The sequence below is a fragment of the Bufo gargarizans genome, chromosome 5 (genome assembly GCF_014858855.1).
Source record: "Bufo gargarizans isolate SCDJY-AF-19 chromosome 5, ASM1485885v1, whole genome shotgun sequence".
NCBI classification, from domain to species: domain Eukaryota; kingdom Metazoa; phylum Chordata; class Amphibia; order Anura; family Bufonidae; genus Bufo; species Bufo gargarizans.
In genome coordinates, this window is record NC_058084.1 from 419,904,820 (window position 1) to 419,918,335 (window position 13,516).

The 13,516-nt window shown below is 42.2% G+C and overlaps 1 protein-coding gene across 3 annotated transcripts in view; it reads right to left on the minus strand.

Moving 5' to 3' along the window:
• Positions 1-10,713: 10,713 nt before the first annotated feature.
• Positions 10,714-13,516, minus strand: part of ESYT2 (extended synaptotagmin 2) — a 124,347-nt gene continuing 121,544 nt past the window's right edge. For all 3 annotated transcript variants that reach the window (XM_044293473.1, XM_044293472.1, XM_044293471.1), the window contains one exon: positions 10,714-12,807. In XM_044293473.1, coding sequence (XP_044149408.1) covers positions 12,762-12,807 — 46 coding nt within the window. In that variant the 3' untranslated portion in view covers positions 10,714-12,761. The remainder of the gene's footprint in view (positions 12,808-13,516) is intronic.

Genomic DNA, 13,516 nt, shown 5'->3' on the forward strand with positions numbered 1-13,516 from the left:
ATGTGTAAAGGCTTATTCACACCCGTGTATCGGCCATGTCCTCCAGAGACACCACACAGATCCATCAAATTCTATATGTGCAGGAAAAGTGTGGTGCCATGTACTACTCTGATGCAGAACATGCTCATTCTAGTGAAGACCATGGACTTCACTAATCCATTGCTTAAAAAATTGCTTGTAATAAAAAAAACACACGAGCGAGTATTCCGCGCGTGTGCAATTCGTGATGCGAACACATTGCGCCCGCATGGAATCCGGACCCATTCATTTCAATGGGGCTGTGTACATGAGCGATGTTTTTCACGCAACACTGGCCCCATAGAAGTGAATGGAGCTGCGTGAAAATCACATCACAAGTGCAGATGCGATGCATTTTTCACGGATAGTTGCTAAGAGATGTTGTTTGTAAACAGTTTTTTATCACGCGCAAAATGCATCGAATCGCATTGCACCCGCGCAAAAACAACTGAACGCGATCGCAAACAAAACTGAATGAACTTGTTTGTGAAATTGCGCAGTAACAACTAAACACATCCGCAACGCATCCGGACATGCTCGTCTGCAAGAGGCCTAATAGTACATCAAGGAGTGACAACTACCTCAGCACCTTGAAGTACTATTATATCAAGGTGTGCAACGAGGTTAAAGAATAGCAGCCTAGATAAATCTTAGGGCTCATGCTCACGAACGCATTTTCTTTCTGTCTCCGTTCTGGGTTTTTTGCAGACCGTATGCGGAACTATTAATTTCAATGGGTCTGCAAAAAACACCTGAAGTTACTCAGTGTGCATTCCGTTTCCGTATTTCCGTTCAAAAAAATAAAAATAATAGAACATGTCTTATTATTGTCCGCATTATGGACAAGGATGGTACTGTTCCATTAGGGGCCAGCTGTTGCGTTCCGCAAAATACGGAATGCACACGAAGGTCATCCGTATTTTTTGCAGATCTGTTTTTTTGCAGACCGCAAAATACATACGGTCGTGTGCATGAGTCCTTAGTACCAGTCAAAAGTTTGGACACAGCTCTTCATTCCATGGTTTTTCTTTTCTACATTGAAGAGATGAACACGATGAAGGAACACATATAGAATTAAGGTAGAAAACAGAAAAGTGTTAAAAACACCAGAATGTTTTATATTTTACATTCTTCAAAGTAGCTGCTTTTCTCTTTGATGACAGCTTTGTGCACTCTTGGCATTCTCTCAATTGCCTGGAATGGTTTTCAGTAGTGTTGAGTGAACTTGTGTTTTCAAGTTCGGTGTACAAGGGCCAGGTTATCTAAGAATTCCGTTATGGATTCCGCCATCACGGACCATAACTTATGGTCCATGGTAGCGGAATCCATAACAGAATTCTTAGATAACCCGAACACGAACCTTGTACGCCAAACTTGAAAACATAAGTTCGCTCATCCCTAGTTTTCAGTTAGGTAAGCATTGTCAAGAGTTAGGGCTCATGCACATGACCGTGTGCTGGCCGGGCCCATGCTGCGGACAGCAAATTGCTGTCCGCAATGACCGTGGGGAAGCCGCATGCGGATCGTGGCCCCATTGAATGGGGTCTGCGATCTGCATCAGACAGTCCGCAAAAAAGTAGTTCATGCGCTACTTTTTTGCGGTGCGCAGGCATGTACAGTTAACATACGGAAGCACTCTGTAGTGCTTCTGTGGGCTTCCGATCCATGCCTCCATTCCGCATCTCCCGGATTGCGGACCCATTCAAGCGAATGGGTCCGTGATGCGGGATGCACATGGCCGTTGCCCGTGTATTGCGGTATATGCGGGCTGCAATATAACCACAGCCAGCACACGGTCGTGTGCATGAGCCCTTAATTTGTGGAATTTCTTGCCTTCATAGTGTGTTTGAGGCCATCAGTTGTGTTTTGCAGAGGTCGGATTGGTCCACAGTCCATATAGTGTTTAACCATATTTTTCTACAGTTCTAATCCACATTATCAACTAAGTAAAAAAGAAACGACAAACTATCATTACTTTAAGACATGAAGGTGAGTCAGACCAGACAATTTCTAGAACTTTGACGGTGTCCTCAAGTGCAGTCCTTTGATGAAACAGCCTCTGAGGAGGACCACCTCAGGAAAGAAAGACCAAAAATTACCTCTGCTGCAGCGAATAAGTACATTAGAGTTAAGGTACTTTCACACTAGTGTTTTTCTTTTCCGGCACCGAGTTCCGTCCTAGGGGCTCAATACCGGAAAAGAACTGATCAGTTTTATCCTAATGCATTCTGAATTCCTAAGGCTGGGTTCACACTTGAGCGTTGCGCAAACGCGCGTTTTACGCGCGTTTTTGTAATAGTTTTTATGCGCGTTTGTGTGATTCACTACAGTGTCCTATGGCCACAAACGCCCCAAAAGTCGCTCATGTACTTTTTGGAGCGTCGGGCGTTTTACAGCGCGATCGTACGCGCTGTAAAACGCCCAAGTGTGAACCATTCCCATAGGGAATCATTGGTTTCTCCTTGTTGAGCGTTTTACAGCGCGTAGGAACGCGCTGTAAAACGCTCAGGTGTGAACCCAGCCTAATGCATTCTGAATGGAGAGAAATCCATTCAGGATGCATCAGGAGGTCTTCAGTTCAGTCATTGAACAGAGTTTTGGAAGGAGGAAATACCGCAGCATGCTGCAGTAATCTCTCCGTCCAAAATTCCAGATCAGTAACCGGAATGCTGGATCCAGCTTTAATTTACATTGAAATGTATTAGTTTCGGATCCAGCATTAAAAATACAGCAATGCCGGATCTGTCTTTCCGGTCTACGCATGCGCAGAGCGGAAAAAATGTGAAATAAAATACAGTGGGATGCGAAAGTTTGGGCAACCTTGTTAATAGTCAGGATTTTCCTGTATAAATCGGTTGTTACGATAAAAAATATCAGTTAAATATATCATATAGGAGACACACACAGTGATATTTGAGAAGTGAAATAAAGTTTATTGGATTTACAGAAAGTGTGCTATAATTGTTTAAACAAAGTTAGGCAGGTGCATAAATTTGGGCACCACAAAAAAGAAATTAAATCAATATTTAGTAGATCCTCCTTTTGCAGAAATTACAGCCTCTAAACGCTTCCTGTAGGTTACAATGAGAGTCTGGATTCTGGCTGAAGGTATTTTGGACCATTCCTCTATACAAAACATCTTTAGTTCATTCAGGTTTGATGGCTTCCGAGCATGGACAGCTCTCTCTAAGTCACACCACAGATTTACAATTATATTCAGGTCTGGGGACTGAGATGGCCATTCCAGAACGTTGTACTTGTTCCTCTGCATAAATGCCTTAGTGGATTTTAAGCAGTGTTTAGGGTCGTTGTCTTGTTGAAAGATCCAGCCCCGATGCAGCTTCTGCTTTGTCACTGATTCCTGGACATTGGTCTCCAGAATCTGCTGATACTGAGTGGAATCCATGCGTCCCTCAACTTTGACAAGATTCCCAGTCCCTGCACTGGCCACACAGCCCCACAGCATGATGGAACCACCACCATATTTTACTGTAGGTAGCAGGTGTTTTTCATGGAATGCTGTGTTCTTTTTCCTCCATGCATAACGCCCCTTGTTTTGGCCAAATTTTAGTTTCATCAGTCCACAGCACCTTATTCCAAAATGAAGCTGGCTTGTCCAAATGTGCTTTAGCCCACCTCAAGCGGCACTTTTTGTGCTGTGGGCGGAGAAAAGGCTTCCTCTGCATCACTCTTGCATACAGCATCTCCTTGTGTAAAGTGCGCCGAATGGTTAAACGATGCACAGTGACTCCATCTGCAGCAAGATGATGTTGTAGGTCTTTGGTGCTGGTCTGTGGGTTGACTCTGACACTTCTCACCATTCGTCGCTTCTGTCTATCCGAGATTTTTCTTGGTCTGCCACTTCGAGCCTTAACTTGAACTGAGCCTGTGGTCTTCCATTTCCTCAATATGTTCCTAACTGTGGAAACAGACAGCTGAAATCTCTGAGACAGCTTTCTGTATCCTTCCCCTAGACCATGATGGTGAACAATCTTTGTCTTCAGGTCATTTGAGAGTTGTTTTGAGACCCCCATGTTGCTTCTCTTCAGAGAAAATTAAAAAAGGAGGGAAACTTACAATTGACCCCCTTAAATACTCTTTCTCATAATTGGATTCACCTGTGTATGTAGGTCAGGGGTCACTGAGCTTACCAAGACAATTTGAGTTCCAATAATTAGTTCTAAAGGTTTTGGAATCAATAAAATGACAACAGTGCCCAAATTTATGCACCTGCCTAATTTTGTTTAAACAATTATAGCACACTTTCTGTAAATGCAATAAACTTCATTTCACTTCTCAAATATCACTGTGTGTGTCTCCTATATGATATATTTAACTGACATTTTTTATCGTAATAACCAACGATTTATACAGGAAAATCATGACGATTAACAAGGTTGCCCAAACTTTCGCATCCCACTGTATATAACGGATCAGTTTCTCCGGATTACATCCGGAGAGACAGATCTGTTCTTGCAATGCATTTGTAAGACTGATCCAGATCTGTCTACAAATGCTGTCCGTTTGCATGCAGATTGCCGGATCACTCTGTGGGAAAGTAGCCTTACCAGCCTCAGAAATTGCAAATTAACAGCACCTCAAATTAGAGCCTAGAATCTCAGGCATGCTCAACCTGCGGCCCTCCAGCTGTTGCAAAACTACAACTCCCAGCATACCCGAACAGCCTACAGCTATCAGCCTACAGCAGGGCATTGTGGGAGTTGTAGTTTTACAACAGCTGGAGGGCCGCAGGTTGAGCATGCCTGGCCTAGATGAATGCTTTAAGCCTCATTCACACGTCAGTGATTTCCATCAGTGATTGTGAGCCAAAACCAGGATTGGAGCCTCCAGAGACATCAGGTATAAGAGAAAGATCGGCACCTGTTGTGTTTAGAGCCACACCTGGTTTGGGCTCCAAATCACTGATGGAAATCACTGACCGAACACTGACGGGTGAATGAGGCTTAAAGCATTAATCTAGGGCTCTAATTTGAGGTGCTGTTAATTTGCAATTTCTGAGGCTGGTAAGGCTACTTTCACACTTGCGGCCCTGTGCAAGAGGCTTAAATCTGTGACTAGCACGATTAGTGTCATCACAACTGAGTGACTTCAGTACAAATTATACACTGGCTATATTCCAGGCATTGTAATACCATACTGGACCATGTAGCGTATACTGTGTATGTGCCCTATAGTATCCTTGGGAATGAAAAATCCGACAAATACCATTTATAATCCTTTAATCCAAATCCAAGTGATACACTGATTCATATCTGGATTTCACGCTCTCTTTATATGGCTAACCTGCTCACCGCCTTCCGGTGGCACTTATATACACAAAAATATCAATGCAGTTGATATACAGTAAACATTTTATGAGGATACATTTAGTAATTTAAGGCACAAGATAAAAATATATAACATATCAAAGGCTCCTCCAGTTGGATGTAGTCAGACGGCTATGCATTTAGCGTGTACAGATGAATAAAGCAGCAGCAGAAAAGTTTATATATTTTTTTTTCAGTTAATGTCTTTTTGGGACAGCAAAGAAGAGCTCAAAGGTAGCTCTTTATATCTTCGGTAGTAGAAATTCATTTCATATCAGCATAAGAATTGATGGAAAAGTGTCTGTCCAGCGGGTGGTACTACTTTTTATAACAGTCAACTAAAGCCTCATTCACACGTCAGTGTTTCACGGACGTGTGCTGTACGTGTTCTCCACGGACAGCACACGTTCCTATTCATTTTAATGTGTGTATTCACACATCAGTCCATGGGTCCGTTTTTTTTTGTTTTTTTTAGCACAGATGCATGCTCTATTTTGTCTGTGTATAGTCTATGGGTCCGTGAAAACCACGGATGCCATCCGTGTTTCACGGATCATTAAGAAGAGAGTCTTTGAAAATTATTTTTCAGCTGTTCAGTGTCAGTGAAACACGGATGCAACATGGACAGTAAAAAACTGACACACAGACCCAACACGGACAGCTTCACGGATACATCACTGACCACCTGCTCGCGGATTTGAGCACGGACGTGTGAATGAGGCTTAACAGAAAAAGGTAGAGTTCACAGATATTAGCTACTTATAGAATGCTCTATTAGCATATTTTTAACGAATGACCTATCCTCTGGATAGGCCATCAGTATCTGAATGTTCGTGGTCCGACACCTGGGACCCCCACCGATCAACTGTATGAGGAGGCACGGCACTTCTATGAGCACTGTGGCCTTCTCGCAGCTTATCTGCTATCAAATGGATGGCGCTGTGCTTGGCAAGTTGTGAGAAGCCCAAGGCACTTACAGGAGTACCAGTGCCTTCTCAAACCGCTGATTGGCAGGGGTCCCGGGTGTCAGACCCCACAGATCAGATACTGATGAAAGAAAGAGTCGGAAAATCCCTTTTAAAGGGTTGTCAGAGTTTAAGAAATTAAACTGGCAGCAGGAAATGTTATAAAATATAAAATGACTCCCCTATTAAATCCCCCGCCACTTCTGCTCCAGTGGTCCTCACCAGTCTCTTTCTATTTTCCTGGAACAGTGACATGCTGTTCATCCACATGGCTGTTTGCTGCCAATCACTGGCCTCACCAGTGATGATAGTACGTATGGCCTATGACCAGGGCCGGACTGGAAATACTAAAAGTGGCCCCAAGTTTATGGAAGGCAGAGCCAGCAATACCATATTGTGGCACATTATACCACCCTAACAGAGCCAAATACCACAGTCCATAATAAGATACTGCTAGCAGAAACAAAATAAAATCACCAAAAACTTCCACTGCCCCCCCCCCCCCCCCCGTGGATGTGTAGCACACCATTACTTCAAAAATAATAAAAATAAAATAAAAAATCAGGACCATCAATGAAAGCATCAGCGAGGGATTTAACAGGGAAGTACCAGTTAATGTTGTTAAACTCTCATACCTTAAAGGGGCTCCATACCTACACAATGTCATATGTGATGGCCTGCATATTAAACCGATATCACATAAAAGAAAATAAGTAGTAAAATAATTTTTTAAAGCTAGAAACAAATATTATCTTACTTCTTTTCTACACAATATTATTGCAAAACAATATTTAAAATAACAAGCCAAAAAGCAAATATACTTCCGTATCCACTTTCACTCAGTCTTGCAGAGGTGGGACCTGCACCCATCAGACATTTATATGGTCTATCCTGTGGATATGCATTAATGTCTTTTGATGGAAACGCCCCTTTAAACTGTTGATTCTATCCAACATTCATTTCCAGGTTCAGATGCTGCAGATACTTTTGCAGCAAATCCACATTGCAGAGGGTAAAGGCCTGACCTAAGGAGCATGCTGCACATTTAGGACTCTCCAACATGCTCATATTTCTGCCCTATATGGATGGGGTTTTGAAAACTCCATCCTCATGCATTGTACTGCAAATGGTGGCATACCTGGACCTCGCCTAAAATATGAGACTCTTCCAGTGAAGAAGATCAGGGGTGTCTGCCTGGGATGCAGCATACTGAAATCAGTACCTCAATAGTTATAATAGTTATGCTCGGTCCCAGGCAGACTTTCTCCTGTATTGTAGGTCTCTGAACTATCGTCCTTGACAATAAACACCCAAGTAAGGACCAGATTTGAGAAAACACGTCTTATTGTCTATAGCAACCATCAAACAATGACAAGTAAACTCTGGTTGCTACGGGCAGCAAGGTAAACAAGCATTAACACAGCCTTACTCTGGTGGCAGCGCAAGAAGTATGAAATAATTGCCTCCTCCACATCACTGGTTAACATATAGAGAAAACTAAGCTTTCAATCCACTTGGATCTGCTGCTATTACCGCGGCGTGAGGTACCTGTATGGGTTGATCCTAATAAAGATACTGTGGAGCAACTTCCCACTCCACTCTGTATTATAATAAATCTCTGCCTATATTCCGGTTTTAGATCTCTGAATCCCTCTCACTAGAAGAATGCTTGCGTGGTGGGAAGGATAATTCCCAGCAATCCTTTTTGCTCCACAGCTTGGGAGCAGATTGCAAAGTAGGTCATTGCCTCTGCGCGCCTGGAATAATGTTTTTATACAGTAACTGATACTAGCATTTTGCCCTATGGTAGAATTATTATAAAAATACAGGGCCTGGAGCCTTCAACGCTGACAATTTACTGGAGGTCAATTCATGGTTCCTCGTAGATATGTGACAAATCTACAGGAAAAGACACAGCACAGCCCAAGGAACTCAGTGAGGAAGATTTATTACTGCCGGTCCTAACCCATACTATGTTGGAGTGAATTGTGCCAAATGCTTTAATAGATGAACGAGTCTTGGGCTGTCCTACAGCCAGAAAATGCAATCTCCATCTTTTGTGGCCAGGTGTCCACTGTGTACCATTTTCTATCGGATAATAAGGCCTCCTGCACACAACCTTATTAGTTTTGTGGTCTTCAAATGTGGATCAGACACGGACCAAAACTATGGTCCTGTGCATGAGGCCTAAATCAGATGGAAACCTGTTGACATCGCCTCTCCCGTCCCCTATTACTTTAACTACCAATTTCACAATATGGGAAGAGGCGAGAACGGTTGCACATTTTAGTGCAGTGGTGGCGAACCTATGGCACGGGTGCCAGAGGTGGCACTCGGAGCCCTTTCTGTAGGCACCCACTTCTTGGAAAAAGTCTATGGTGTTCCAATATGCCTTAGGCTTTTCCTGCCATTCATTAGCGCAGGGCGCACTATGAACAGAGCAGGCAGCGCATTGAATGCAGGCTATTATAGCTAAATGATAAAGTACATGGAACATATACTATATTGGACTGTAGTATTAAGGTTAAATTGCCGCGTTGGCACTTTGCGATACATAAGTGGGTTTCAGGTTGCAGTTTGGGCACTCGGTCTCTAAAAGGTTCACCATCACTGTTTTAGTGTATATGTAGCATGTACCCAATCTGCATCTTTCTGTACACCAACGAAATCACCACAAGGCTGTTAAGAAATGCAAGGCGTTTTTAGCTGTGCGCCAAAAAACAGCGCTAAAAGGTTCTAGCACTTCAGAGATCACCTGAACAGACTTCCGTCAGGAGAGGTAAGTACAAGAAGGGGACTCATTTCAATATCATCGGGGGTGGGGGTGTATAAGTAGGTATATAGGGGGCGGTTTTAAACACATTTCGTTTCTGAGCATTATCAGAAGTGAAAGCTGTGCTGGGATTGATTGATTGCCAATAGACCTTTGGGTCGTCTAATGTATCAACCAAGATTAATCCATGGATTATTAGAGGATGATCCGGATCGGCGTTTACAATTCTATGAAGTAACTTTGAAGGATGAAACACAAGGAGATGGTCATAATGGAAAAATACCTGTGTCTGGCCAACGTTAAACCTTCAGGTTCTGTTAAAAAGGCACAACCGTGTTTATTACTCAACAACTGGAGAACAGTGAAATCCACTCTGGGTCACAGCGTAGGCCGGTCTTGCAGGTGAAGGGGTATTTGGACCTATCTTTCGCTAAAAGTGTTACATCAGACCTGTACCAACCATGTAATACCACAACTGCAGTTGGAGCATGAAGATGGAGCCCCTCCTCACTATGCTTTAGCAATGCCAAAAAAAAAAACAATAGGTGGATAGGTAGACGAATGGCCACCATGATCACCAGACTTTTCCGCCATTGAACTTTTTTTCACGCACAGCTGATAACATTTCAGTTCATAAAAGAAGCTAATGCCACCAAAGAACTTCATCCCAAAGTGAGGGGCGCCAAATTCAGCATAAGAGATTGTACTTAATTGTACTGTTATGTAATAATTTATTTAAACTGTATGCCTGTAATATACATAAATATATAATTTTTAGAATATTTTTATAATATTCACCTAATTAAACTGTATACCTACTTATGTACCCCCCTGTATACAGCAGTAATGAGAACATGGAAGCGGATTTTCCCTTTAAGGTGCAGGTTTTATCTAATTGCATAGTTCAACATCATCTTCCTAATCAACACACACATTTTATTACTCTTCTAACATTGCTTTACCTGACAACATTCATTCATTTTCAGCAGCTTCAAAGTAAACCAGCCTTGACTGACATACAAACAATGGCGACGCTCTGAAATTCACAGCAGATGCCCATACAAGCACTGCTTTTCTTTGTACTGGTTTTGGCCCAATTTATAATTTTTTTTGCCCCATTTCCTTTTTTTTTCTTCTTCAAATCATGACATGCTGTTTTCTCAATGACAGGCCCTATGCACACGACTGTATAAAGTTTTGCAGTCCACAAATCCTGGATCTGCAATATATGGATGCAGTCCGCGTACATCCTGCATTTTTTGCGGACCCATTGACTTCAATAAGTCAGTAGTCTGCGTTTCGCAGACGTAATCTATCGTTTTGCGGAACAAGTGCTGAAAGCACATGGTTGATCCGTGTGCTCTGCGCATCCATATGTCCGTTTCGCAAAAAGATGGAACATATCCTATACTTGGAAATGTGGATCACAGACCCGTTGAAGTCATTGGGTCCGCAAAAACTGCGGATGCAACATAGATAGTATCCATAATTGCGAATCTGCATTTTGTAGACTGCTAAATACATACAGTCGTGTGCCTGAGGCCTTAGAAAAGAGATGCATGAATAAAAAAGCAAGTAAAATATGGGACTAAAAATAAATAAAAACAAGATTAAAGGGTTTTTCAGAGACTTTAATACTGATGACCTATCCTCAGTATCTGATCGGTAGGGGACCTGAAATCTGGGACCCCTGTTTGAGAAGGTACCAGTACTCGCAGTAGTGCGGGGGAATAGTCCTGCTTTACCTAGGCCATGTGACGACATGCTCAGTCACATAGCCTAGGCGCAGCTCATCCCCATAGAAGTGAATAGAGCTGAGTGAGCACAAAGAGGCCGCGGCGCTCACAGTAGCACTGGTGCCTTCTCAAACAGCTGATGGATGGATGGGGGTCCCGGGGGTCGGACCCCCACCGATCAGATACTGATGACCTAGAGGACAGTATAAAATTCTGTGAAACCTTTTTAAGAATTTTTTTTACAAGCCAATTGTAAGCAAACAGACAAAAAAAAAAAAACATTAAAGCATCCTTTTAAATGGCTTCCACTGGTTACAGCACATTGTTCGGAGTTTTTGTGTGGCTCAAACAATACAAAGCATCACTGACTGGACATGCCAGAGAATTCCCAAAATACTAATATGGCAACCACAGACATCTAAGACCTTATCCTGTGCCACAGATTTGTGTTAAGCAAATACATTTTGAGCCATATTCTGGCTGAATGATTCTTGAGGAAAGGACATGCAAAAATGATGGGAGAAACATTAAGCTTTTCCAAAATCCTAATCCTTAAATTAATCAATAAAAGTCTGCAGCAAATTATAGTTTTTTTGTAATGTCTCATTGATACTTTTGGTCGGAGATGTTACCTTCAGGTTCTCGGCTCCACTGGCTTGCTATCACTTCTTGTATTACATAATCTTTAAGAGACTTTTCATAATGTGACCATTAAAAAGGCTGATCAGATGGCATTATGAGGCCCCACTGTTGCCCACATTGTCATATCAGAACATTAAAATCCTATATATCCCTATGTACCACGGCCGACAGTAAATGTTACAGATGCCATGAAAGACTGGTATCATTCACATCTCGCAGCTCTCCAGCATACATATTGCACTTTCAGCATGCTAAATAACGCATCATTACCCTAGAGAATAGGGTCACATTGGAATCCTATTTTTCCCCTAATCTAGACAGATAGGGGTCCTAGAAAAATACAATAAATGCACTTACAGATTCACTTAAAATATTGTATATGGCTGCATCCTAGCATACATAACATTCTGATAAAAGAGGACTAAAACCCATGGCAGATGAACGGGAAATGTCCACTTAGCAGTTTTGTGGGTTTAATATACATTTTCTGGAATGCTAAATTATAAAATAATGCAAAAAGCAAAAATAATTCCTTTAGTTGAGTAATGGCAACATCTGCCCTTTAAATCATTTGCACGGATCATGGTTCAGATATATTGGAAACATTCAATTTAATCTGGGCATTTCAGCCATCCGGGGTAATCACTGCTTTCTCGTTGCCAATTTAACGTTGGAAATGCTTATTATTTCAGCTGCTTACAGCCACGGTACGAATATATGATTAAAGCAAGATTCTTGCAAAGGACAGGATCAATTATTTTAACATGGAAACAGCAGAATAAACACCGTACCGCCGTTGTAATCCCCACATCTAAAAGGATCACCAATTCAGAGCAATGAAGAGTTTCCGCTAATCCGTAGGCTTGAGACGTTACCACTGCTAGGCCCTATGAAACTGGATGTCAGTATAACCAAAAATGCAAACGGATACTGAACCAATAAAGAAAAATATAAAATATAATAGTACATATTTACACGGTGCACATAGGCAAAGTACAAAACTCCACCTGCAGTAAGCAAACAGACATATTTCCCGGTTTATAAAAGGATAAACATCTTTTATATTTTAATGCAGTTAAAACACCCTATTGCACATTATTAGACAAAAGGTAAAGCTGAACAGCTAATAAAACTCAATAACAGGGTTTACCAAAGTCTGCAAAAACAATGTAAAAAAGAGGTAAAAATGAGTGTGAAGTTGGGTAATAAAATAAAAATATATATTGATAAATCCCGTGAGCGCAATGCATTCATCATATGTGGCTGTAGATAAAAGGTGCTATGTGACGCCTTTGATGGGTTAGTTTGAGACCAACGTCCTTGCTCCATCCTCGGTTAAATCATACCTGAAAGCAAAAAGAATATTCACTGGTAAAAAAGATAATAAAGCATAATACATAAGTAAGTGAATGTGACTCTACAGCAGCACAGACGCCTGTAACTGAATGTGACTCTACAGCAGCACAGACGCCTGTAACTGAATGTGACTCTACAGCAGCACAGACGCCTGTAACTGAATGTGACTCTACAGCAGCACAGACGCCTGTAACTGAATGTGACTACAGCAGCACAGACGCCTGTAACTGAATGTGACTCTACAGCAGCACAGACGCCTGTAACTGAATGTGACTCTACAGCAGCACAGACGCCTGTAACTGAATGTGACTCTACAGCAGCACAGACGCCTGTAACTGAATGTGACTCTACAGCAGCACAGATGCCTGTAACTGAATGTGACTCTACAGCAGCACAGATGCCTGTAACTGAATGTGACTCTACAGCAGTACGGGCGCCTGTAACTAAATGTGACTCTACAGCAGTACGGGCGCCTGTAACTAAATGTGACTCTACAGCAGTACGGGCGCCTGTAACTAAATGTGACTCTACAGCAGCACAGGCGTCTGTAACTGAATGTGACTCTACAGCAGTACAGGCGTCTGTAACTGAATGCGACTCTACAGCAGCACAGATGCCTGTAACTGAATGCGACTCTACAGCAGCACAGACGCCTGTAACTGAATGTGACTCTACAGCAGCACAGACGCCTGTAACTGA